The 23,600-nt window shown below is 41.0% G+C and overlaps 1 protein-coding gene across 4 annotated transcripts in view; it reads right to left on the bottom strand.

Annotated features, from left to right (window-relative positions):
- Positions 1-23,600, bottom strand: part of zgc:172282 (leucine-rich repeat and fibronectin type III domain-containing protein 1-like protein) — an 81,051-nt gene that overhangs the window by 5,000 nt on the left and 52,451 nt on the right. For 2 of the 4 annotated variants that reach the window (XM_044032735.1, XM_044032732.1), the window contains exons 8-10: positions 12,935-13,581; positions 6,918-7,018; positions 4,495-5,455 (exon numbers count right to left, since the gene is read on the bottom strand). In XM_044032735.1, the coding sequence (XP_043888670.1) occupies positions 6,966-7,018; positions 12,935-13,581 (700 nt within the window). In that variant the 3' untranslated portion in view covers positions 4,495-5,455; positions 6,918-6,965. The remainder of the gene's footprint in view (positions 1-4,494; positions 5,456-6,917; positions 7,019-12,934; positions 13,582-23,600) is intronic. The other 2 variants (XM_044032733.1, XM_044032734.1) reach the window with 2 other exon arrangements.

The raw sequence follows: 23,600 nt of genomic DNA, 5'->3' as shown, positions 1-23,600 counted from the left end.
ACGTTTTTGGGATTGTGAAGTCTTTTTTAGTGATCTGCAGTTCGCAATTGTCCAGCTTGATTCTTGTCTCGGACGTCTCTTCCTGTGGCGGCACCCTGACCAGTCGGTGGCCGGCAGTCTGACAACGTCACACAAAGTGCCGCCTCAGCTCGCTTGGAACCTCGCCAGACCAGGTACTAATTCTATTCAGGGAGAACATGCAAACTCCATGCAGAAAGGCCCTTGTTCCAACTGGGTCAAGTGCTAACCAATACAATATGAACCATGTTTAAGATCCCACCTACAACCAACCAACCAACCAACCAATAGAGAGCAAATGATACTTTTAACACACAAATGACTGAATCCTTAAATTCAGCATCTCACCATCATCTCATTTTTGCTACAATACAAATATAGTGCGTCAGCGTTCTCTGTATAATGCTGTGAATACATCATTCACACACATCAAAAGCCTTAAACCTGCCTGAAATTTTAGTCCCAACAAAAGTCCCATGTCCTATCGGCGTCATGCTGCGATGTCCTGATTAGTTCGATGGGTGTTTCATTATCACTTGACAATAGAAGTTGGATGCAATTATGAGAATTTTCACTTGCTCTGTATCCAGAGAAGATAATGTTTAATTAAATATTTGAATCACTTGACTCGCATTGCTTCTCCTGGAAAGTAGTTACAAACTTGCATTTATTTATGCCTTGAATTGTTTACAGATACTGGGAAAGCACAGGTGCAGCCATTAGTTTATAAATGCCTCAAGGTATTTCGTACTTTGCTAAGTCATTTTGTAACTTGCTGAATGTAGTGTTGTCTCACTTGTTCTTTTGTATCCTCTTTTCTTTCACTTCATTCACGTGGGTCTGTATCCTGAATGTTGCATTGAATTTTACTTGGTTTAAAGTATAATAGCTGCTGCCTCATTTACATGACATGCTTTCGAGAACAAGTCCGCTGTCCATAAGGAGACATTTTGTGCTGGAGTAGGCATTTATCTGACATATGTGCTGTAATTGAAGAAGAAAGGCCACTAAATTTAGCAGCGGCTCATCATTTAAACATTATGTTCAGCCGACGCTGCACCAAAGATGGTATTTCTCGTCGTAGGTCATTTTTTATTTTTATTTAACCTTTATTTATACAGCTCGTCTCAGTGAGACACGAGGTCTCATTCTCAAGAGAGAGACCTGTTAAAAGGACTACACGGCGTCGCGGGGACCACCAGTTATGGCAACTGTGCGTTTAAACACACACTATTGTTTCAGTAATTATAGCAATTTATGTGCTGTTCACACAATATATATACTGTATATATGTATATAGTTTCTTTTTCTGTGAAAAGCACATCCTGGGGCAGGGACTAATATAAAATCTGTCATAATAAATAAAATCATAGTAACAAGACAAGGGTTTATTTCAGCTTCAAGGGGGTAAAAATGGGAGTTATGTTCATGTTTTAAAAATGTAAAATATAAACAAAGCTGAACTGGGAAGCGATAAATGTGTATGTGTATAGCCTAATGCCCCTGCAGTCCATTCATCTTCATCCTTATTCTTTATATATGTTGTGCTTGGATCTTACAATTTGTCTTAAACCGGCTTTCCCAAATATCTGTAGAGTTATAGCGCTCAAAAAATATCGAGCAGATATGTGAGCCAGAAACATGTTCGAAAGTGCACCATGTCTCCGAAAGTAAATACTTATATGCTGCATGTGAACTGTTTATATGACAGCTTCCACCTTTGGCCATGTTGCAGCTGCGTTTATGGTCCCCTCATAGCAACCGTTTGGTTCATGTGATTTACGGAGGCCGAAACACTGTGGAGAGAAGTGGACAGACACAGACTGAGGCGTTTGTTACAACCTCACTACTGGGAAAAGGTCTGTGTGTGTATGTGTGTGTGTGTGTGTGTGTGTGTGTGTGTGTGTTCTCAGTATGTAGCCTGATGGTAACGCTCGACTTTTACTTCAATATAACTTGCATGTCACTCCTGGTAGCTGATGAGGCACTGGTGTACCATGCATACATTACTGCATTTGTATAAAACCTTCTATTCAAGAAGATTTTATACAACCGTCACTTAAATGACGAGGTGAACAATACCTGTGTCGAGATGGGGAGTGGGGAGGAAGTGCAGAAGGGTTGCAAAACACAGAATATGAGATTATATGATGAACAGAATCAGATGCAAATGAGATAAGGAGTAAAATCAAGATTTATGGAACAATCTTTATTTTAAAAAAACATTTTTTTTAGGGTAAACCTCAGTGTGCCTCAGTGTTATAATTTCAATATGTGTGAGTTCAAATGAACATACACGTCGATGAGCGTATCTTGGCCAACTTGCCAACGACTACAAGACGAGCAGATTTATAAATAAGAGGAGGCATAGCGGCAAACGGCGAGGATTAAAAGGTGAGAGTGTTGGAGGGAGGATGAGAGGAGGGATGTGGAGCGGTGGAAGAAGAGGAAACGGACCGGGAAAGGCAAACAAAGAGGGAGTGGGATGTGTATCGAGTTGTGTCTTAGGATCGTCAGAAAGAAAGAACACGTTAGTATGAATAAAAGATGATACGACACACACGCATACAACGTGTGTTTATTTTTGTGCACATTTCTGATGTGATTCCTCTCGTTCTTTGAGTCGGTTGAAAAAAAAGAAAAGAAACAAAGACAGAATTTGAGCCTGATGATGTATGGACACATTCAGCATCAGATATTCTCATGGAAGCAGCCTGTGACCTCCTATTGATGCACTGTGTTGAATGACAATATGAATTAATTGAAAGATACATTTGTGTTTCATGCATGTCTCTCTCTATAAATGTGTGTGACAATCACGCTACAAAAGTCCTACTGGTTGTCCACCAAGGAAAAGCATTCACAGTCATATGATGAGTACACCCGTGTGTGTGTGTGTGTGTGTGTGTTCTTGTTTTGTTTCTTTCAATAACATCTAAGCCGCAAAATGTTTGCTTATAAAAGGGCTTTTGTCTTTTTTCCAGAATAACTTTCAAAATCTGGCAGTTATTTACAATTTACTGCATGTTAAAATGCTGTTTTAACAATTTAAGATGAAGAAGAAAAACACATCAACACAGTTGTACATGAACACCAGATTTTGCGTGTTAACAGCGCGAGTGAGATTACCACGGTAACCACACGTTGGCTTTGACGTGCAACTTCTCAGCTTTCAGAAGCCGTTGGAATTTTTCCGTCGCGTAATTGCGTCAAAGCGAAGTGTGCTTGTGCAAACAGTGTCACCTGCGATGCGCTCGGTGTTAAAGCGTTAAGGGCAATCACACATGGCTAACAGGGAAGCAGGGTGACGTCGTGTTGAAGTGACACTCTGATGTGGGCCTAAATGACACGGTTTCATTACAAAAATAAGGCTTAATTTTTTTCCATGCGTAAACTTTAGTGCTGCTTTGTGAGCACAACAGGATGAAACAGCAATTGACCTACACAATGTTTAATTGCCCAAACTGCAGAGAGGCCCACCATAATTTATCCCACCACAGTCTCATTTTGTATTTCTCATAAAAACCTAGTATTTAGTGTCTCAGTTGAGTGGTGGCTTTCAGGAACGACATGTGATTAAAAGGAAGGGAGTCAAAATGCATGTTATTGGTTTAACGGTTATACGCGTCCTTAAATCAGAGTAATGGAGGATAACTGTGTCTCACGGTTATTACAGAAGAGTCTTAAAGCTTACAGTAATATACCTTTTGAGAATTGCATGTATTACAACTAACTCCATTGGACGATGGCTCTTGATTACTTCCACGGCAGTGATCGCAGTGGAAATCTTGCCAGCCTTACAAAGAGGATGAGTGGAATTGTGCAGCATCAGACTTTGGTCTCTGTCCATGACTAAAGGGATATACAGTAGTACAGTATATCCGACCTCCTGTTGTACAGACAGAGTCCATCCCCGGGCTGTGGTGTTAGCTCATAACCATATCCTCTCCTGGTATATTAAATTCTCCCCTTGTATTCCATCTCTGCCCCTGGCAGACAGGAAAGAAACAAGAGATGGCTGATGGACAGAGAGGGGAAAAGGGAGAACAGCACCGAGATGAGTACGAAATAACGAGTGACTTGGACAGTGGAATAGAAACTGACAAACAGGAGGGGTGGATCCGTTTCCTGTCGCCTGTTGTGATGTTGTCAGTCGAGTGCAGTAACGAAACAGATCGTTTAGCCCGCGTGGCTCTCTAATTGTGTACCTGACAGCAATTAGATGGCTCTCGTAAAAGCGCTGCCCTGATTAGGTCACACACACACACACACACACCACTCCTGGCAGGAGGAGATGCTGCGGAGTGAAAGTGTGTTTTAAACAATGGGGCATGACTCAAAATCAGTAGCTGGTCAAGGTGACTGTCGGGGTGATACCGTATGTCACACTAATTAATGAGCCCGGGTCTTTAAGTGTTAGCGCTCATCTGGCTGCTTGTTTGGATGGGTTAATGGGCTAATCAGTAGATTACTCACCTGTGTAAATGATCCTGGAGAGATGGGCGAGAGGCTAGTAAAGGTCCTTCCTGGTCCCACTCAGTGGAAAACAATAGATTGCAGGCTTTTATGTCTAGTCCAGTTTGGTCTGCATTGGATAACTGGCACAGTCCCGGTCCATTACCAGTATACAGCAGCAGGTAATTCTTCACTTGGTCCAGGGTTTCTCAGTTCTGGCCTGGTCAAACCAATTAAATTGTCCATAAACTGTACCGCATATGCTCTCCAGATCATTCTGAGTGTGAGATGAAAGGGTCCAGGTAAGGTTAACAGCTCCAGCTCAGCATGAATTGCATGATCAAGCCTCTTAAGAGCCGGCAACAGCATGCTGATGTTTCACAGACGTTTATATCCAAGGCAAGACCCATTCATAAGTTTCGGTCTATGCAGTAAACCATGATGTATATCCGGGTTGTATGTGATTATCTATGCATCCTGTTTATTCCAAATGTTTACCATCTGCTCAGTGTCTGTCTGCACATGAAGAGGTTCCAGGTAGAAGTTAGAAGTCCATCCATATTTTCTGGCCTTTTTTTTTTTTTTTGGTTGAGATATATACCCAAATGCCTCTTTATGCCCACTGTATCCATTTCTGCGGCGATTTCTTGTGATGCAAAGTGGAAAGTGCGGCACCAACGCGTGTCGCTTCATTAAAAGTAATTAAGATGATCACACCCAACAGCTAAATCCTCCACGCTTGGTCATGACACAGTCAGTTGTCCAGTTGAGACACGAGAGCCAGGATAAGCGGTGAAAAGAAAGCCAGAGAGTCGAGGTCTATAACCCCGTGATGTTAATGGACACAAAGTAATGGGTAGAGTAAATGGGAGGTACAGAGAAAGAAGCTATAGGGCCTTTTTTTTTTTCTTCTTCACCAGCTTTTCCTTGGTGGTGATGTTAATCCTCCACATCTGCCACCCAGAACGACATCATCAGGGCTCTAGAAAGACAAAAGCAAGAACACACGTGTTTTAAAATAGCACAGTAAAATACTTTCTTTAATGCTGGAAGGAAAAGGGGCATCATCTTTGTTACTGTACTGAGAACAGGGTGGTTAGAAATGATAATTGGGGAGTGGATAGAACATCAGCTTTTGAGTAACAGGATAAAAAAAAAAAAACAAGGTTCTGGAAAAAAACATTTGACAGAAGAGCGTCTCACAGACACAATTTAGCACCATTTTCCAAATGTGCAGTTCATCTCATAATAATAACTTTTAGTCTGTCAGGAAGAAAATAAACCTTCTGCAAAATAGCTGGAATTGACATTAACTTTGTCTGGCCCAAAGGCCATCTTTATAAATTTTCTCAGAGGAGTTGAATTAAAAGCATTATAATAAAAGTTTATAAAAAGTTTAAGTTTTTTTCGTATATATGTACATGTCTGGCTTCATATCATATCATATCCACTGCCAAGAATGATGGAAGTGTTTATTGTGTCAGTATGATGTTTGTCAGGAGGGCACTTCTTCACTGTATTTTTCAGAAGGAATATTTCTTGACCGTGCTCATGTGCAGGCAGCGCTTATTGTGCCAGTTTAAAAATTAAGCACAGTCTCCATAATGCCTCGGCGCGTATTCATCCATCACAACCACTGCACATCTTCAATGTTTTCTCCTCCATCATCCTCCACCCCTCTGCCCTTTTCATCTTCATCACCCTTTATACCACGCAGATGGATGAAGGAGATGGGGTGGAGGGGGCTGTTTGTAATGTGAGTAGTGAGCAGATGGATAGAAAAAAAAAACACACAGGTAAAGGTGTTGTACAAAAGGAAGTGGCAGCAAAAAAAAAGGGTGGGGAGGAGAAATATGAGAGGATGAGCACTAAAAAGCAATAAAAAGGAAATCTAGACTGAATAGATAAAAGGATGGGAGGGCAGGTAGTGCTAAGGAAAGGAAAACCAGGGATAATAAATGAAGGGATTCTATAATAGGTTCATCCACATTACAAAAGCCACTTCCTCTAGTTGTAAATAACCATGCTGATGTTTTATCAAGCAGCGGATTTTATTCCTGCCTTCACCCTAATACAATAAAGGTAATTTGCGTTCGATGAACATAATACATTTTACAACTCTTTTGTTTGTTTTCTGCTTCTTCAGTAGGCAACAATGTCCCTTCTTTTCAATTCCAAATATTTGAAACAGAATATATATAGAATAATATGGAAAGCCTCTAATTTGAGTTGAGCAAAAATAATGACATTATCTCAAATACTGTAAATCAACACTGAAATGACAGCTGTTGCAACGCTGGTATTTTCTAGGCTTCAGGAACCATAAACGAATGCAGTTCTGTCGTGCTTTATTGTATAGTGGTGGTGACAAGAATCTCCAGGGTAGATGACTACAGGAAGGAAAACAGAACAGGGGTGCTCAAGTTCTTAGTTCCAATCATTACTCTTTATGTGAAGTGTGGACACGATCTCATTGTGAGGCCGAGAGACCATCAGATCTTAAAGTCTCTCCATTGGACACTATGGAGCCGCCTGTTGTCTGCTGCTGGAGGTGTCGACGAAATAGACGGAAACAGAGAGGCGGGACATGGAGAGAGAGAGAGGAGACAGAGTCGGAAACAGCAATATAGTAAGAGACATTTCAAGAAACAATAATGGAGGAAAAACCCTGACACAGATAGAACAAAACAGCAGAAAGAGGGCATGGAGAAAGTGTGTAAAGGAAAAGATGGGGTACGGTGACAAAGAGAGCTTGAGAAACACAGCAGGGTGTGAAGAAAAGGAGATTCAGAACAATGCATTCAGTGAGACAGGTAAGTGGGTGAAGAACAAGGCTGCATAATACAGGCTGACGGTGAAAGGAGTGATGATAGATTAAAATTCACGGAGGACAGACTTGCTGCGGGGTCACGGATGGGCCACGGGGAGAACACACACTTGCACTTCACACAGAGTCACACGTGGTTTTTGTGTCGTGTTATCCTTCCCTGCCTGACCTTGTGGGAACATTTCCATTGGCTCAAGGCTGTTCAACCTTGGACACAACACCAATATAATACCAACACCTTCAGCGAGTTTGCAACACAAAAAAGCGTTCATTTTACATTCATTACCAGGAGGCCTGTCATGAAAATACCATAGATGTAAGACTTAAGCCTAGTGCTGGGCGGCACGACCAAAAATGATTTTTTACAACTCTGTTGTTACACATTTTTTTTTGGGGGTCTGGTTTTCCGAGATTTTTTTTTTTCAGTTGCAATAAAGTTGTGTAGACAAGAATCTCCAGGAGGATCATGTAGCCCACTAACGTGTGTAAATAGTTCCAAGTGACATGTTGATGTATCTACCTACTGCTGTAAGTTTGGCTTAATTACCCAACATAAACATGCCTGTGAGACCGCTGTTACAACAACCACCATTTATTTACAAGACGTTCCTTTCACTAAAATGGATTAAAATGAACAACTGGGACATCTTTGCTCTGCTATCTCGTTCGCTCAGAAAAATTGTCCCCTCTCTCCCCCTACAAAAAATCTCATAACAAAAAAAAAATATTTTAGGTGAATGCAATCCACTTCCGTATGAATGAGTGGTCCAGCAAGAGAGCGGCACATCTGAGTGTATGTCTGTTAATGTAACTGTATTCATTCTTGTTAACGTGTTTTCTGCTAGGCTGGTGGAGTAAATTGGTCATTCCTGCAATTACTGCCACAGTTACTTCCTCAGTGAAGCCCGAAGCATGCGTGGTGCAGCAGTGAAAAGGGTCCCCCATCGAACACTGTTATATACGAAAAATTCATGTGTGTTTTTCGGTGTGAACCAGTATACCGCCCAGCGCTACTTAAGCCCTTAAAATGAGTGATCTACCTTCCCCCGTGCGACTGTGGAGAGAATTTTGTCCTCATAAAATGATTAATAACTTGCGTATTCAGTGGCTGTTCTTGAACTAATGACACCACTTGGCATAATCATAAACACGTTTGTTTCATGGAGCAATATATCCACTAGAGTCACGGACTAGACCTTTGAGCTCCAAGGTGACGTGAAAGCCGGAAAGTTTTTGACCATGTGTGTTAATTACTAAATATGGGATAAGAGTCTAGCTGAAACAATTAATCGATAATGAATCGATAAGTACTATTTTTATAGGCTTTTTTTCCACGATTAAAACAACATTTCCGATCGTTTAAGTTGTTTTCTTTCTTTTCTCTGGAGAACAAAGAAATCATTAAAAGTTAATAATGTAATCAAGACCAAATGATTAATCGAGAAAATAATTGAGAGATTAAACAATTAGTTGCAGCTCTAGTTCACACATAATGTACACAACACACACATGATCCCAGCTTGTGCAAACGGGCAATAAAAGCTTGTGCACAACAGTCCAACACTCCTGTTTTATGCATTGCAAATATGAATATTATTATTTGTTATTCGGAGGATATCTAATTTAGACAGCCAAAATAGAAACATGCACAAACTTCAAACCTGAAAAAAAATTAAATAAATAACTATGTGTACCCGGCAAAGTTAGGAAAATGTATGAATTTTGTTTCTTGCACTGGAATCAGTTGGAGCAATTTCAGAAACTGGTAACTCTTTAAAGCTGAACCTGTCATGTCTATGGGGAATATAAAGGGGATATTTATCAAGGGCATTATAAGTACAAATTCCTAATTAGGTATCCATTTCATCCCTATGAACAGGAAAAGCAAACAAAGACAAACCCATCACCCACATTATGGCTATTAACTTTTTTTAATGTTGGATCACATTTTGACACCCATTGCCTTTTAATGGGGTCTCTCTGTGTATCTGTCAGTTGCACTGTTCCTCAGGCACTTAGACTCAATGCGGCTCTCTCTCTCTCTCCCTCTCTCTCTCTCGCTCTGATCAGATCAATGTTGCCTTTCTCTGCAATGCAGCAACCAGTAACACACATCACAGACACAGCTACACTTGAGAAACCCCAACAGCCTGTGTACAAACACACGGGTACCAGCCTTCATTGCAGGTTGGCCTCAAAGTGCCACTGAACCTCGAATCAAAGGCGAAGAAACAAAGAATACTAAGGCCAGCGTTATTTCCTTCTTCCCGTGTTAAGCGTCAACATAAAAAGTGTATTTATTGCTTTGCTCCTTCTCTTGTCTGGCTTCTCTTTGGGAGTGCCTTTGACTGACACTCTTCAGTCAGATGAGACCGAGGCTGAGATGAGGTCATGGCTTTAATTAAGGGCTACGGTGAGCATATAAGGACACCTTAGCGCTGCAACGAAGTTCTTGACACTAGTTTAAATATTTCTACCCTGTTACTTTCCTAATGAGCACTCCCCATCCTCTCTCATATGCAACTCCAACTTGGCCATTAAGCCTCCCAGAACACTTGCTGAACTACATCTGCACACGAAAGTAACTTGTTTCAGTCTAATTTCATAAACCAATTAATATCCAAGGTAGCTTGTTACTTGGACACTATAAACAATATTTGCAACTCTCTTGTATCGTGCAATAATTAAAGTCTGTGATGTGAGTGATGCCCAGCTCATTTAATCGTGCTCTAAATGTCAGACTACAGATCCAGCTGATGTCTTGGAGGTGAAAACATGCACTGAAATCGCCAGTTAAACAGCCGTACTCTGCACAGGTCCCTCCTCTCATCCTCGACCAGCAATGTGAGGCTCATTGACTCCTCATTTTAATCCTTTCACAGAGACCACGTGAACGATCAAACAACCACTGATAAAGTATTCTGACACGGCTGTTTCAGCCTCCCATGTGGAAATAGTGTCTCCATTTATCTGCTTCATTGAAACCCCTACATCCCGAGTGGAGCACCGGGTTTAATACCTGGCAAAAACTCCACCTGAATAGAACATTCAAAATACTCTTGTCAATGACTATTATGTTAGGACTTAGTGCTTTTGAAAAATGTGAAAGGCGTTTTAACCCTAACCCATAATCCTTAATGGATTAAGATAACTGTTGGAAATTTGGCATAAGAGGGGGGCGATCTGATAGATGTTCTGCTAGAAATGTACTTCACTGCAGTATTTTGGGTTTAGACTCCACTCAACTTAAGTTTGTTTTTGACACTCCGTGCAACATCTTCAAACATGAGTCTTCAGTAAGGGCTCTGAGTCTGGTTTTTCTCATGTTTTAGTGTCACAGATTCAAGCTCTCCACATGAATTTTTTGCCTTCTTTTTTGTGGGAACATACTAATGTTTTCCCCCACTTTTTTAAGCATATGCTAACATTAATAATCGTGGCAGAAGAAGTTTGTATGAGAAGTGCCGTAAAAACTTTACTGCCCTTGGCCTTTTCTAAGTGCTTGTACTGCTTCCTACTTAAGTGCTGCATCTCTTAACCCTCACAGTGTGCTCTCGTGGATTCACATTTCTCCACCACCACAATTTAATCTTCTTCCAATTGCTTATTCTGCAATACAGACAACAATAATGGTTGAGGTTGCATCACTGTGCTGCGTATAATACATTCCTAAATTGGATGTATCTATGTGATACTGTTGTGTTACCCTTAGGCAATGCCATTACAGTCTCACTGGATCTAAAGGACTTGGCCTGTGTTGTACGTAGAGCACCCTGGGGGCACACAATCTGAGCAGTGAGTGTATACAGCTGTGTAAACATTCATGCATAAGCTGTAGTAAATGTTTAACTTTATTATGTCAGTGCCTGAACAGCTCAACGGCAGTTTATTGTTTTTACTTGATACATCTTGCGTTTGAAAAATCCCAAAGATTTTGCATGGTCTTTCACGTTTGGATAAAACATTGTTGTTGAGTTTTCATTAACGTCACTCATCTATGTTGGTGTTCATTCAAAGTCCCATACAGGGATTAAAAAATGTTTTTCTTCCATGCTATCTTTTTATAATCCACTGTGCGTTTCAGAACGTCGTGTGGCTAACATTGCTGTTAGCTAGCTCAGTATTGTCGTTTTGAAATCCACATGGAAACGTGAGCATGTGAGCAACTGCTACCAATATGAATAACACACCAACCTGATGTGCTTGAATAATGTGTGAATGATGAAGTATTGACTGTGATGCTAATGAGTTAGCAACTAGCTGAGAGTTAGCACGTCATCATCAGCTCAGCAACAGACTGATCCATCCACACAGAGCCACTTAAATGTATTTTATTTGAATTTGGAAATATGTATATGTCTTTGAAGTGTGTTACCTTTCTTGTTTTTCATTTTTATGAAATTTATATTCATATTTCATTTTATTATTCTCTTGTAACCCCTTGGGACCTCTACGTGGAACCTTTGGGGTCCTTAGACCTACTATTGATAACCATTAAACAACCAATTAAATAACCTTTTTTTTTTCATCAATACTCTTTTGGGGGTGGGGCTTGTTTGTCCTTTATTGGACAGGACAATGAAGCATGAGAGGGAGAGAGGGGAAGACGAACCCAGGTCACTGTAAATGGGCCCTTTGCCCTCCAGCTCTACCAACTGAACTATCCAGTTTCCCGTCATTATTATTTTACTTTGCCCTCAAGGAACTAAGCATTTTAACTTTTAATCAAAGTCATGGTGGTTTTATATTCTTCCGTCCTGGTGTTGAATTTCAACCCACACGGATACTGTTTTTCTTTGTACTGAAGTACCTTTCCCTTCTCACTCTTAATTACTCTGTCATACTTGATGGCAAACGAGCTTTCCAAAAGTTATTGAAGTCTAGCTTGAAGCACTTAGGTGGAGGACACACCATGAATGCTAATATAATGTTAGCCTTAGTGTGGCGGATGATCCCACAAATCCCTTTCTCAACAAATCCCGCAAATGTTTTTTTTGGGAAGCTGACACAGACTAATTATACTTTGGAAACGTTTCCCGGCAGTCGCTGGTCGATGCGATCCAACACATGCAGGCAGCTGAAAATAACTCAGTGGTGTCATAAACTCACAAATATATTTAAAACCATTGTCTTGCATGGATCATATTTCATTCAACAGGGAGGAATCTGGCAAGAGTCGTGGATTTAAATGAATCTGACTAATCTGACTGGAGTTTGTCTCATTAAACTCATGCAATTGTTCCAAAGACCATGGGGGAGAGAGGTAACAACAAATGTAGACACTACTTCAGTCCTGTAGACAAAAGGGAACACATGTCTAACGCTCTTGCCATCAACTATTCCACAAGGGTGGCATCTCTCTTATTCATGTTCTTTCTCACACTCACTTTCTCAGTATTCCACTCTGTGTTATTATCTCGCTTAATTTCACACCCTCTGTTGCACTCTGTCTGTCTCACATCCCGTCATCTCTTTCTGTGGGACTGCAGTCGGAATCTTATTCTCCCTTGCACTGTCTAGGTCAAGTTTGTTGCTTCCCCCCTCCACGTCTCTAAAGTGCTTCCTCCTCTCTGTGCTGCTGTGCCTCCTCTACATCTGTGTCTATCACTTTCTACCTGTCTGACTCTTTACTACCTGCCAGTTCCTTGGGGGAGGTGGGCTCTTTGGCAACAGATGGCGGTCTGCTTTTCATCTCAATGGCGACCCTGGAGGAGAAGCGGGCTTTTGTGGGCGAGAGCAACTCCTCATTGGCCAGGGAGTCGGTCCTTGTCATTATGCTCCGTCCACTGCTCTCCTCAACCAGTGCAACTGTGTCTCTCAGGGTGTTGCTAGGCGACATGGCTCTGGACGACGCTAGCGCTTGGTCCTCATGAGTCTCAGTGATTTTTGAAGCAGAGTGAGGGAGGACTTGGACTTGTCCACTTCCTCCTTGTCCATTGCTCTGCGGTCTTGGCACACTGGCTGCAATGGCTGCTTTCCCGTGGCCTGCCCCTTGGTGGCTGTAGACCTTGTAACGTATCATTAGGATGATGATAAACACCAGCACAGAAGCAACAATAATCCCTCCAATGATGATGATCATAGTTCCACCTAGGAAGTGGCTGTGCAGTGCTTGGCACTGGCTGAACTCTGTGTCTGTGGTAAATGACAGACAGCCCAAAGGGCGGGTCGCAGTCAGTGATGTAATGACATCGTCGAACACGGCCAGGACGCAAAGATCATAGCTGCGTCCAGCGGCAAGGTCCCGCACCAGGAAGTCGTTGCTGCTGGACGGGATCATCCTGCCAAAGAAAACACAAGATACCAACGTCAGAAAATTTGACAACAGTAATCTAATTTAAGACACGTCAGGCAAAACTATAACATAAAGGAGCGTAATTCCTAATCTGCAATAGATGTGAAGAATTAAAACCATACACAAAAATGCATATACTGTATGTCTCCAACCATTCCTGGAAATAAATTTCAGTTCGAGTTAGATAATTAAGGCTAGTAAATAACCAATTTCTCAACGTAATAAATAAATAAAACACATTTAATTTTGCTTTTTGAGGTTAAACAGGAAGTCATAGGCAAACTATCACTTGAACAATTTGAACAAAACATTTTATAAAGGGACTAATTGGTAAAGGACATGGCCTCAGTTATTTAAAGTGTAAAAACTCCCCCTCTGCAGCTAATTCTACCCAAATCCTGATTTTGAAAATTTGAATTCAAATTCTTTTTTAAAAAAGTTGCTTTTTATTTTTTTAATGATTAATGCATAGTTTTAAAATAATGCTTAACATAGTAATAACAACAATGATACAATGACATTACACTTGATGACATTGTGGTGTGGACTGGAGAGCCTACATATCGGATTAACACTTATCACAGAGCCAAGTCTGAAAGCCAGAGAAGCTGCCAACACAAACCTCTCTCTCTGTCCAGCTCTGTCACTCACCCATACACCAAACCAATCCTGTGATGTAAAATCCTGCCCAAAAATGACTTGTTCCATCTACTTGTATACTATTGTGTGCCATTATGAGGAAGCAGCAGTGGTGACATATGTGCTATCATTATATATTTGCACGCTGTGCTACCAGTGGCAGCCACCTCATCCTTATTTCCCCACAGAGCTGGAATTCATGAGCCTGTTATCTGACAAACACTCGCAAAGATCCATCCCCTACAGCTGTAGGAGTCTTCATTTCCTGATTAGACACATTTCCTGATTCTTCTTATTGTCAACCTCTGTCTTGGTATTTCCCAAGGTAAATAATTGAGCTCTCATTTTTTCCGCACCAGCCTTCTTTCCTGTGGGAAATTGGGGGGGACAAAATCGCCCTGGTAAACAAGAACAATGCATCCCTGTGCTTACGGTGGTTTTGCTTTGTTTCTCCTTGTTGCACTGTTTTCTCCAGAGAGCCCACTTCACTATATTTTATCTCACATTTCTCTTCTGCGTAATCTGTTTAATTCAAATGTTTCCCAGGGTACTGTGAGTTTTTAATGCCTCTGTCTCTCCTCCATAAACATATTTCCACCTGTGCATAGAGCGAGAGAGAGAGGCAGACCTCACATACTATTTAGAATGAAAGTGATTGGAGCCATGTTTGTGTCTGTTTGAGAGCCAGCGGGCATCGGAGGATAGCCAGTCCCAATGCCAAGCTCATTGATGGCATTAAATCTCCATCTGGGATTTTTCTTTCATATACAGTATAGCTGTGTGTGTGTGTGTGATGTAGGTAGGTACTTCTCGTGTTGTAGGAGCATAAATCTACATTGTCATGTATTACGGGGACAAAAATACTTCATATAAATCATTATTTTTAAGGTGAAGATGTTATGGGATTGTGTGTGCCTGTGTGTTGATACCAGGGACTGACTTTGTAATAGGAATTGTAAAAGAAGAAAGTTTAACTGCCTTGCTGAAACTCTGAGAGCAGAGCAGAGCTGGGCTGCAGTTCCTGTGAGCAATTTCAGCGTGGGACGCTTAAATAAAAAATGTCACACAGAACAGCCCTCCAGTTCACTCCAGTATTAAACTTCAAGAAGCACAGAATGGAAGAATCTCCCAAATGTTTCTGAACAAAAATGGTACCCAGCTGTTTGTCTCCTCTCTCGTGCTCACAGAGAAGCGGATTTAATCTTAGCGTATTAAAGGAGAAACTTATGGGAATCAATTATGTCCGGTCCTCACAATCTACTGACAATCCAAGTATCTGCTTCAACTTGCAATGTGTTTCCATTGCCCGTGAAAAAGCTGTGATTCCATGTGAGGTGTTTGCAAGTGGCCTTAGCGTAGGAACCAAATGATCTCACTCGAATCAGGTTATGTAAAAGTCGTGACTTCTGAGAATTAAATTGTCATGGAGACAGAGCACAGGTTTCACTATTTGTGACTGTGATGTCTCCACTCCTATGTCACACACTCATTTTTAATCTCTACTAAATGTCTAATTTCACAGAGTGACAGAGTGCTCTGGGTTATTTTGTTAATGCTCTGTACAATAACCAGTAGCAACCACACTGCTGGTGCACTGTGGTTGCTGCCAGCCCTTGACATTTTCCACTTTGTTGTGATTTGCTGTCATTTTTTTTGTTTTGTCATATTTATTTAGTTAAATTTACTCGAACCTCGAACAGTACAAACCTGTTCAAGTTAAAAACAAAAACAAATCTAGCCTAGAAATGCGTCAGACATTTGAAAGTTATTTACAAGTTGTCCAGCAGAGGGTGCTGTGAGCATCCATGACCTCTTTGTTCATCAGAACAAGACAGCAGTGACTAAACTAATGTTGTTTTGCAGTGACAATTAAGGACAGAAATAAACTATACTGTCCTGAACGAATAATCGCAGGTCTTAGCTTCACCATAGCAAAACATCTCACAGTCATGACAGACTATTATGGTCAAGTCCAGCATGATTGCGATAGTCTCGCCGGATTTGTGCAGAGGAAACGGGGAATGGCAAATATCAAAAGTTCATTGTAAAGATTTTATGAATCAACTTTGAATTGGGAAATACATTTTTTTTTAATCCAGCTCGGAACAAAATGCCCCTAGAGAAGACTAATAGGCACAAGAAGAGGATCGAAAGTCGAGCATGTGGTATTAAGGGATATGTCACCCACAATAGAATAACATATGATGTTTTTATTAGACTAGAATATACTGTATCTTTGAATCTCTGTGTTTCCATTACCTTTGAATGAACCTTTTATATCTACAAGGGAAGTGAGTCCTCTTTTTCCGAGCCCACTATATTGTACTGCTGTGTTTCAACAGTACACAGGTCAAACCAATGCTGGCCCCCGTATTCGGTATTTTTGCAGTATGCGCTGCAAATGTGTTTTTGCTGCTAAAGCACATGCAACTGAAGGCTGCAGACTGAACCTTGAACTGACATTTAATTTCAATCTAATGTAACACAGGGTTTTTTAATTTTCATTCAATGAGTATTCATCATCATTAGGCGACACCGTCTCCTCCTCACCTTCGCTTTGAGTCTCATAAATCTCTAAACTCCACACACCACTAAACCTGATCAGGACCAAATGTCAGGTCATAAATATTGATTATGTTCTCACTGAAGCAGCACAGATCAATTGTATCCAACCAGAGCCAGAACGCACACAGACACACACGGTGTCCCGTATAGTTCTCTGTTCTTAATCGCTATCAAACTGGGAAACCTCCACTGCCTCGCGGCTTCGCTAAAAGGCATCTGCACATGAACAGCGAAGGGAACATGTGTGATGAGTTGATCATTTTCGGCGCATTTGTGTTGTTTTTTGTTTTTTTTTTTATCTTTTCTGGTCCGTCCATAATCACCTCAAATAGGGTCATTTACAGGATAACCTTGAAAACAAAGCACAAATGAACGGCTCAGTCGGGAAGTGTTGCTGATGCAGGGAACTGAATCTGGGCCTCCCACAAGGGCAGTTTTTTTCTCCTCCAGATGTACAAGAATGATTCCAGCTACTTTGATTATATCCGATGAATTCAGCATATGGTGTGTGATCAGCTCATTGGCCAGCACCTGCTTGTGTTGAGAGGATACAGGAACGTTTTCAACCAATCAATAATTAAATATAGTCAGGGGGTGTTTTTGGACTTGTGCAAGGGTGTCATTTGGGCCAAGGAGAAATGCTACATTAAGCCCATTTGACACCACAGTCGTACTAGATTGTTTAGCCAGTGAATGGGTCACACTACGGACACACACTCATGCACACATATTGTACATTCTCTCTCTTTCTCTCCTCCTCCTCTCTCTCTCTCTCTCTCTCTCTTAATGGATTCCTTACCTCCACTACTATTCACACACACACAAAGCTACTGAGCAAAAGGAATGCTTTGTCAGACTCTGCTGCTCCCTCACACACAGCACAAACAAATCAACAGTCAATCAGGTTCTGTCGCTCCTCGGTTCATCTTCACGCCCACAAGCACGTGCACAAACGTACGTCCACATTAAATCTGTGCCCACACAGAGCTGAGAGACTACAAAACAACCCATTCAAATACACAAACCGATAAATTATCCCATTGTTTGAATAGATTAGTGTGGGCCTTGGTAGTGGATTCTGTGCACACACGTATACACATATTGCGAGCTTGATAATAGTCTGATTGATGTGTTTAAATTAGCCGAAAGCTCCTCGAAATAATCCTCGTGTTGTGAAATATGCATCATGCAAAAAGGAAAACTGCAGCTTAAAACACGCTTTCCACGAGCTGTCCGAACACATGATTGTGTCATGTGACTGGAAGCTTCACATGGGAAACACACTGGCCTGGTACCTAAGTGCGGCTATCGGAATTCAATACAGTGAAAGTGCTGCGCTGCTGAGGATCTTGGCAAGAATTGCACCTTAAAATAGTATTCTACTCTGTGCAGGTCATTTGGATCTTCTGACAGACGTTGCTGTAAAAACATGTCCATGGTAACGCTGCAGAAAAGCTGAGTAATATTGTTATGCATAATATTGAGTTATTTTGTTGACACATTCCTGTACACCCCTTACTCTGAATGTGCATCTTTGCACGTCTTCATCTTCCGCAACCGAATGCTTCGTATGGTCAACACGAGTCTTTGAAATAACCTTCCAGACGAGCCATGGTCATTATATAACTTAGCAGTGCCTTACAGTTTATTTCAATTATGTACAAATACCTAAAAAGATTGCCTCCATTTACAGAGCCGTTCCCTTGTTCCTCTACATAAAAGTCTTCAACCCTGGTTTTAATAATGCTAGGTGTTGCAAACGACACCAATCTCAGCAGACTATTTTTAACCTCCACCGTGAGATCAATGAGATTTCACAGTGGCCAGTGGGAACTGGGAAGCAGAAAACCCTCCGCCTGTGCTGTGATCGAGCACAATCTGCCACAGCACATATCATCTTGAATTCTGAACAGCTTTGGCAACGCTGTTATCTCTACATGTATTTTGGCGAAATGTGTTTCAGAGGTTTTTGGATGCTTTTATTCTCCTCTTAGTTTCTTACTGTCATTCTTATTTTCTTATCTACTTATTATCAGAAAATGCATACTGATGCACCCCCCCCCCACTTCACCAGCAAAACCTTTATTGGTTTTTCATCGGTAACTGTTGTCATAACACAACGATCTATGACAAGTGATTACCTTAGATTGCTGTCATTTCCCTGAGGTTATTTCTCACCTGTGCAACACAAACTTAACTGTGCAAATCAGCGTCTAACTGCACGATAACTGCAATGGGAAAACCCCACAGAGAATTTACACGTCTTTCAACAAATACGCATCAGTGAAATCTAATTTCTTTCAGAGAGTGTAGTACAAAACGAATGCCAGGTAGATGTAGATATAAGTAGATGAAGACTGATACTGTGGTTGTGCTAGGAAATAAGACTGAGTATTATGTATGTCGAAAGCGGTGAGAGCAAATAATATTACTACACGTGCGCAGATGTTAACGTACGATCACGCAATAAAGTGATAGCTGTCAATCAAATACAAGAAGTTCCTTGTGGGTGTGATCACACTGAAAGTGACCAGTCATTAGAGGGCCGGTTGCCCTCCTTGGTCTCCACCCCCAAACTGTCAGAAGTCTGGTCCACTCACACGAGCAGATTTTAACTTCGCAAACAGATTTTTAACTTCGCGAGCAGATTTCACTTGTGCGTGACCACAGCGCGTGTAAAGCAGAAGTAGTTAGTAGTTAGTTTTTAGTAAGAAGTAGTTTTTTTTCTCTTTAATATGCATGCATCTTTATTGTGCCATCGTACGTTAATATCTGCACGCGCAGCAATATTATTACTACGTGTTTGCATGTTTTACTGCTCTCACGACTTAATCATCGTGGTGTACTTTGCCCCCAGATGTCACTGAATCTCTACAACAGCAAATGATGTGATGCTTGTCTTAGGACATAAAGGTGCAGTGCAGAATAAAGCCAGTGGATTGCAGCAATGTCCGTTAATACAGTAATACAGTGCTTATTGCAAACCTCTTCATTATCCTATAGCTGTTTTCATAAAATCTGTGCAGGTTATGGCCATTATTCAAAATAACTGCACGTGTATTTTACTGTGGCCTCTGTGTTGTGATACATATTGTAGCATGAGGTTGTTGGATATACCCAGCACTAATAGACAGATACAACTGTGTTTAGTACTGAATGCCGAATGGCAGAAGAGCTGCCATTGTGTGCAGCCAGACGCCCAGAGAGGCATCAGTGTCTGTGCTAATAAAGAGCAGTAATAGATGATAATAGACTTGTTATTAGGACCTCCCCTTTGTTAGCATGCCGTTATTGTCTTTTCTCTGGTGGGGCCAGTGACGGGTTCATTAGGGGCACTTGTTACAACCGTGGACTGACAGCGAGTCTTGTGTCGGCATGTTCATGAATATGCACGCGTGTAAGTGTGGCTGACATTACCGTGCCCAGCATGGACACGTATACGCTCGTGTGCACATCTGTTCCCGTGCGTGAGCCTGACATTTCCGTGCTGTCTGTGTTCAGTCATGTTGACTGACAGCGGGGACGCTTTGTTTGCAAATACTGTCCATCAGTCAGCCCGTGGGCAATCAAAATGCATACATACACTTCAATTTGCACACGGAGATTGCGAGAGAGAGAGAGAGACGAGATGTCATGAAGTCACATCCGGCGCCCTAGGTTCTGACTGTCGATCTAAGCAAAACGTCAAGTGAATATTTATGATAATGGACCCCGGCTGTTTTTAAATAATTGAATGTGCCAATTACTCATACGGTGTGGGAAGGTCTGAACAGAGGAGGGCAGAGGGTCGACGGCAAAGTCACACTGCAAATAAAGGCAAATGATGTATCGCTAAGGAAAACGTGGATGGATGGATGGATTCAATTTCAAACCAACTGTTAATCTGCTTAATATTTGAATTATTAATTGCAATAATTCTTCATTTCCAAGTGAATTCAACCCAGGTTGTTTTTCTGTAGCCACAGTTTACTGATGCTCTTTGAATGCATTAGCTGCAAGCGATCATTAGGCTCCGCGCACACAGCAGCTTTGTTTCCAAACCCCCCGTGGCGACTGCAGTGCACTCCGCTCAGGCAGGTGTGTGACAAAAGCTCAGGTATGCCTGAACAAAAGGTATTATAACTTGTACTGTAAGATACAGAAGCAAAGCTGTCTGCAGCTGCCAGTGTAGCCAGAGGGAGGAAACTGCTGAGTCTCTTAAGTAACTTTTAAAAGAGAAGTTATTGATGAAATTCCAACATGATAATTCTTTCTTTTTTTTCAATTACTTAAAGCGAGTGATTTCCTTGTGTTTCCCTTTTGAGGGATGGTACTTTCTGTTGCTGAGTGCAAGGGAAATTTTTCATTCCCGTCTCACAGCAGCAAGTGTTTACACTGGTGAATTAACTTCTGTAAAATCACAACCAGAGATTGTCACTTTTTGTACAAGAGAAATAGCCATTGGGTATTCACACAACCCAGGGAAAAATGTTGATGTTACAGGCTTTAATTATGAAAATAAGTGCCACATAATAAATCATTTGCCGAGGCTTTGGGAACTCATGAGCTGAGGGGCACGTCTTGTTGACCTCTGTTAGGTGAGCTGTCCCTCTTCATCTTCCCTCCGGGAAATGAGTCAGTACTTTTAAGGTTCAACTGAGAGGCTGGATCTGTTCGCCTTTCAGTCCGGCAGTGCTTTGACACATCCTCTTTTTCCCCTCCTCCGCTCTCCTGCTTAATTTCCCCATTATCTTCCATTTGTATTTATTTTTCAGTATCACCACCAGTGTTCAGATGGATCATACTTCAGAGTTGCGAGACAAACACGAGAAGATCTAAATTGTTGGCACTTTTACAGCAGATTCTAGAAAAAAAATGTGTACTGAGTGATGATCGGAAGTTTTCTTATGCGTTTCATGTTGTGGGAAAGCTGAATTGCAGGAGTGTGTCTTCTAATGGTTTCACAGAGAGTGGGAAAAGAGAACGTAGAATACAATAATCACCATAGTCCACAGGTTCCTGAGTGTGATGTGTGCATGTTTATTATGGTGTGCATTTGGACAATGGGCATTTTTAGCATAACAATGATTTGCTTGAAATCTGTTGGATGACAAAATAGATGCATATGTACTGTATATATGTATGTACATATATATATGTATATACATATATGTATATGTATATATTTATGTATATATATATATATATATATATATACACACACACAGTATATATACTGTATGTATATACATATTGTGAAGAGGCCATTGTCAGGCTATTTGTAGAACCCTAGTTGGTATAGCTCATAAATTGTAACCTGTATAGATAAATGAATGGCGAGTGGACATGTAGTGTTATCCAACAGTCTTGTTGTGCTTTTGTCTGTTTTATGAGTATTTTTCTCCTCCTTCCTCACTCATCACTCCCTTCCTTCCACTTTTGTTTGTTTTTCCCATTTTCTCTTTAATGCCCTTTAACTGCTCTCCTGTACAACACACCACTTCTACGTGACCTCCTTCTGTCCTCTGTCCTACATGGACAAAAAAAAGCCAGTAAATATTCAAGTAAATATTTCAGCATGTTTTTACAGGCTGCCGTTTATGGTCCGGGCTGGATTTCTAATGGAGAAAGAAAGCTTTCCCAAGGACCCTAAACAGAGAGCAAGCTGTCCTTGTGGAAAAAAAAATATTTTCTTACCAACAAAGAACACAGGTGCAACCACCAAGCAAATAAGATGCGGACAAAATATCTTAAGAGATGACATTGAGTTGTGCATGGAGTGAACCTATAGAGTGTGCACGAACATAGAGCCAAATCAATTATGAAGAGCAAAGAATAAAGAAAACTAAAAGTAAGTTATAGATCCTTACAGGGAACGGCGCGTCCTCCGTTTGTTTCGCACTTCACATGCCCTTTGAAAATCAATCGAGCGTTTTCTTTATGTTTTTAGAAGAGCAGTGTTATCGATTGAAGTCATGGTTAATGGAAAGTACCATGAAATTATTGAAATAATCCTTCTCGTGGAAACGACTGTGTCCAATGTGCAGTTCACCTCACATAACACTGTGTCACAGTTTATATGAATAATTTATATGAACTATATCAATGAATCCTGGTCAGCGGTAGTCCAAAAAAAATTTTGTTGGTTTGAGGAGAAGTGTTTAGCAAGCCAATAGTTCAGGATGTAGATTTTATACAATTTTCAACACAAACGACTTCAAGTAACCACTATGTGGGGCTGAGGTTTTATCACTTTCTCTAAATAGGACTCCTATTATTAATACAGACAGGCAGGGCACTCTCACTGTCTGATTGTATTTGGGATACTATTGTAAATGCAGTTATGCCTCATAATAAGAGAAATACTGTAGGATAATCGCATTATTACTTGAGATTGTGAAATTTCACTGAGTCTGTTTAAGAGGCTTAGCTATTTTGTCCCCCGCACTCATGATGACATGCTTGATTTTATGTAAGATGGCCACAAAACGCACTCATCACTATGTTGTGCGTATTACGCGCTCTCCTTTTGTGACTTACTGCAAACACACGGAAGCAAGTGTGTATTTGTTTTAAGGAATTGTATAAATTGAGGCAACGGAATGGTAGAGGCTTTCATCTTCATGTGTTGGGTCATGTGATAATGAATACTTGGTTGGTGAGACATTCGCCAGGAGACCCTCTTCCACAGTGTGGCTTTGAGATCCAAGTCTGTGACATTATGAAGGCGTTTTCTCTCACGCCTGATGTCCTTGACTTTGTGCACTGGAGGATTTTCTTGTTGAATTTTAAATCTGCTTCAGGGAAAGGGTCACATTACAA

Source organism: Solea senegalensis, linkage group LG8 (assembly GCF_019176455.1).
Source record: "Solea senegalensis isolate Sse05_10M linkage group LG8, IFAPA_SoseM_1, whole genome shotgun sequence".
NCBI lineage: Eukaryota > Metazoa > Chordata > Actinopteri > Pleuronectiformes > Soleidae > Solea > Solea senegalensis.
This window is presented reverse-complemented; position numbering and strand designations above follow the sequence as displayed.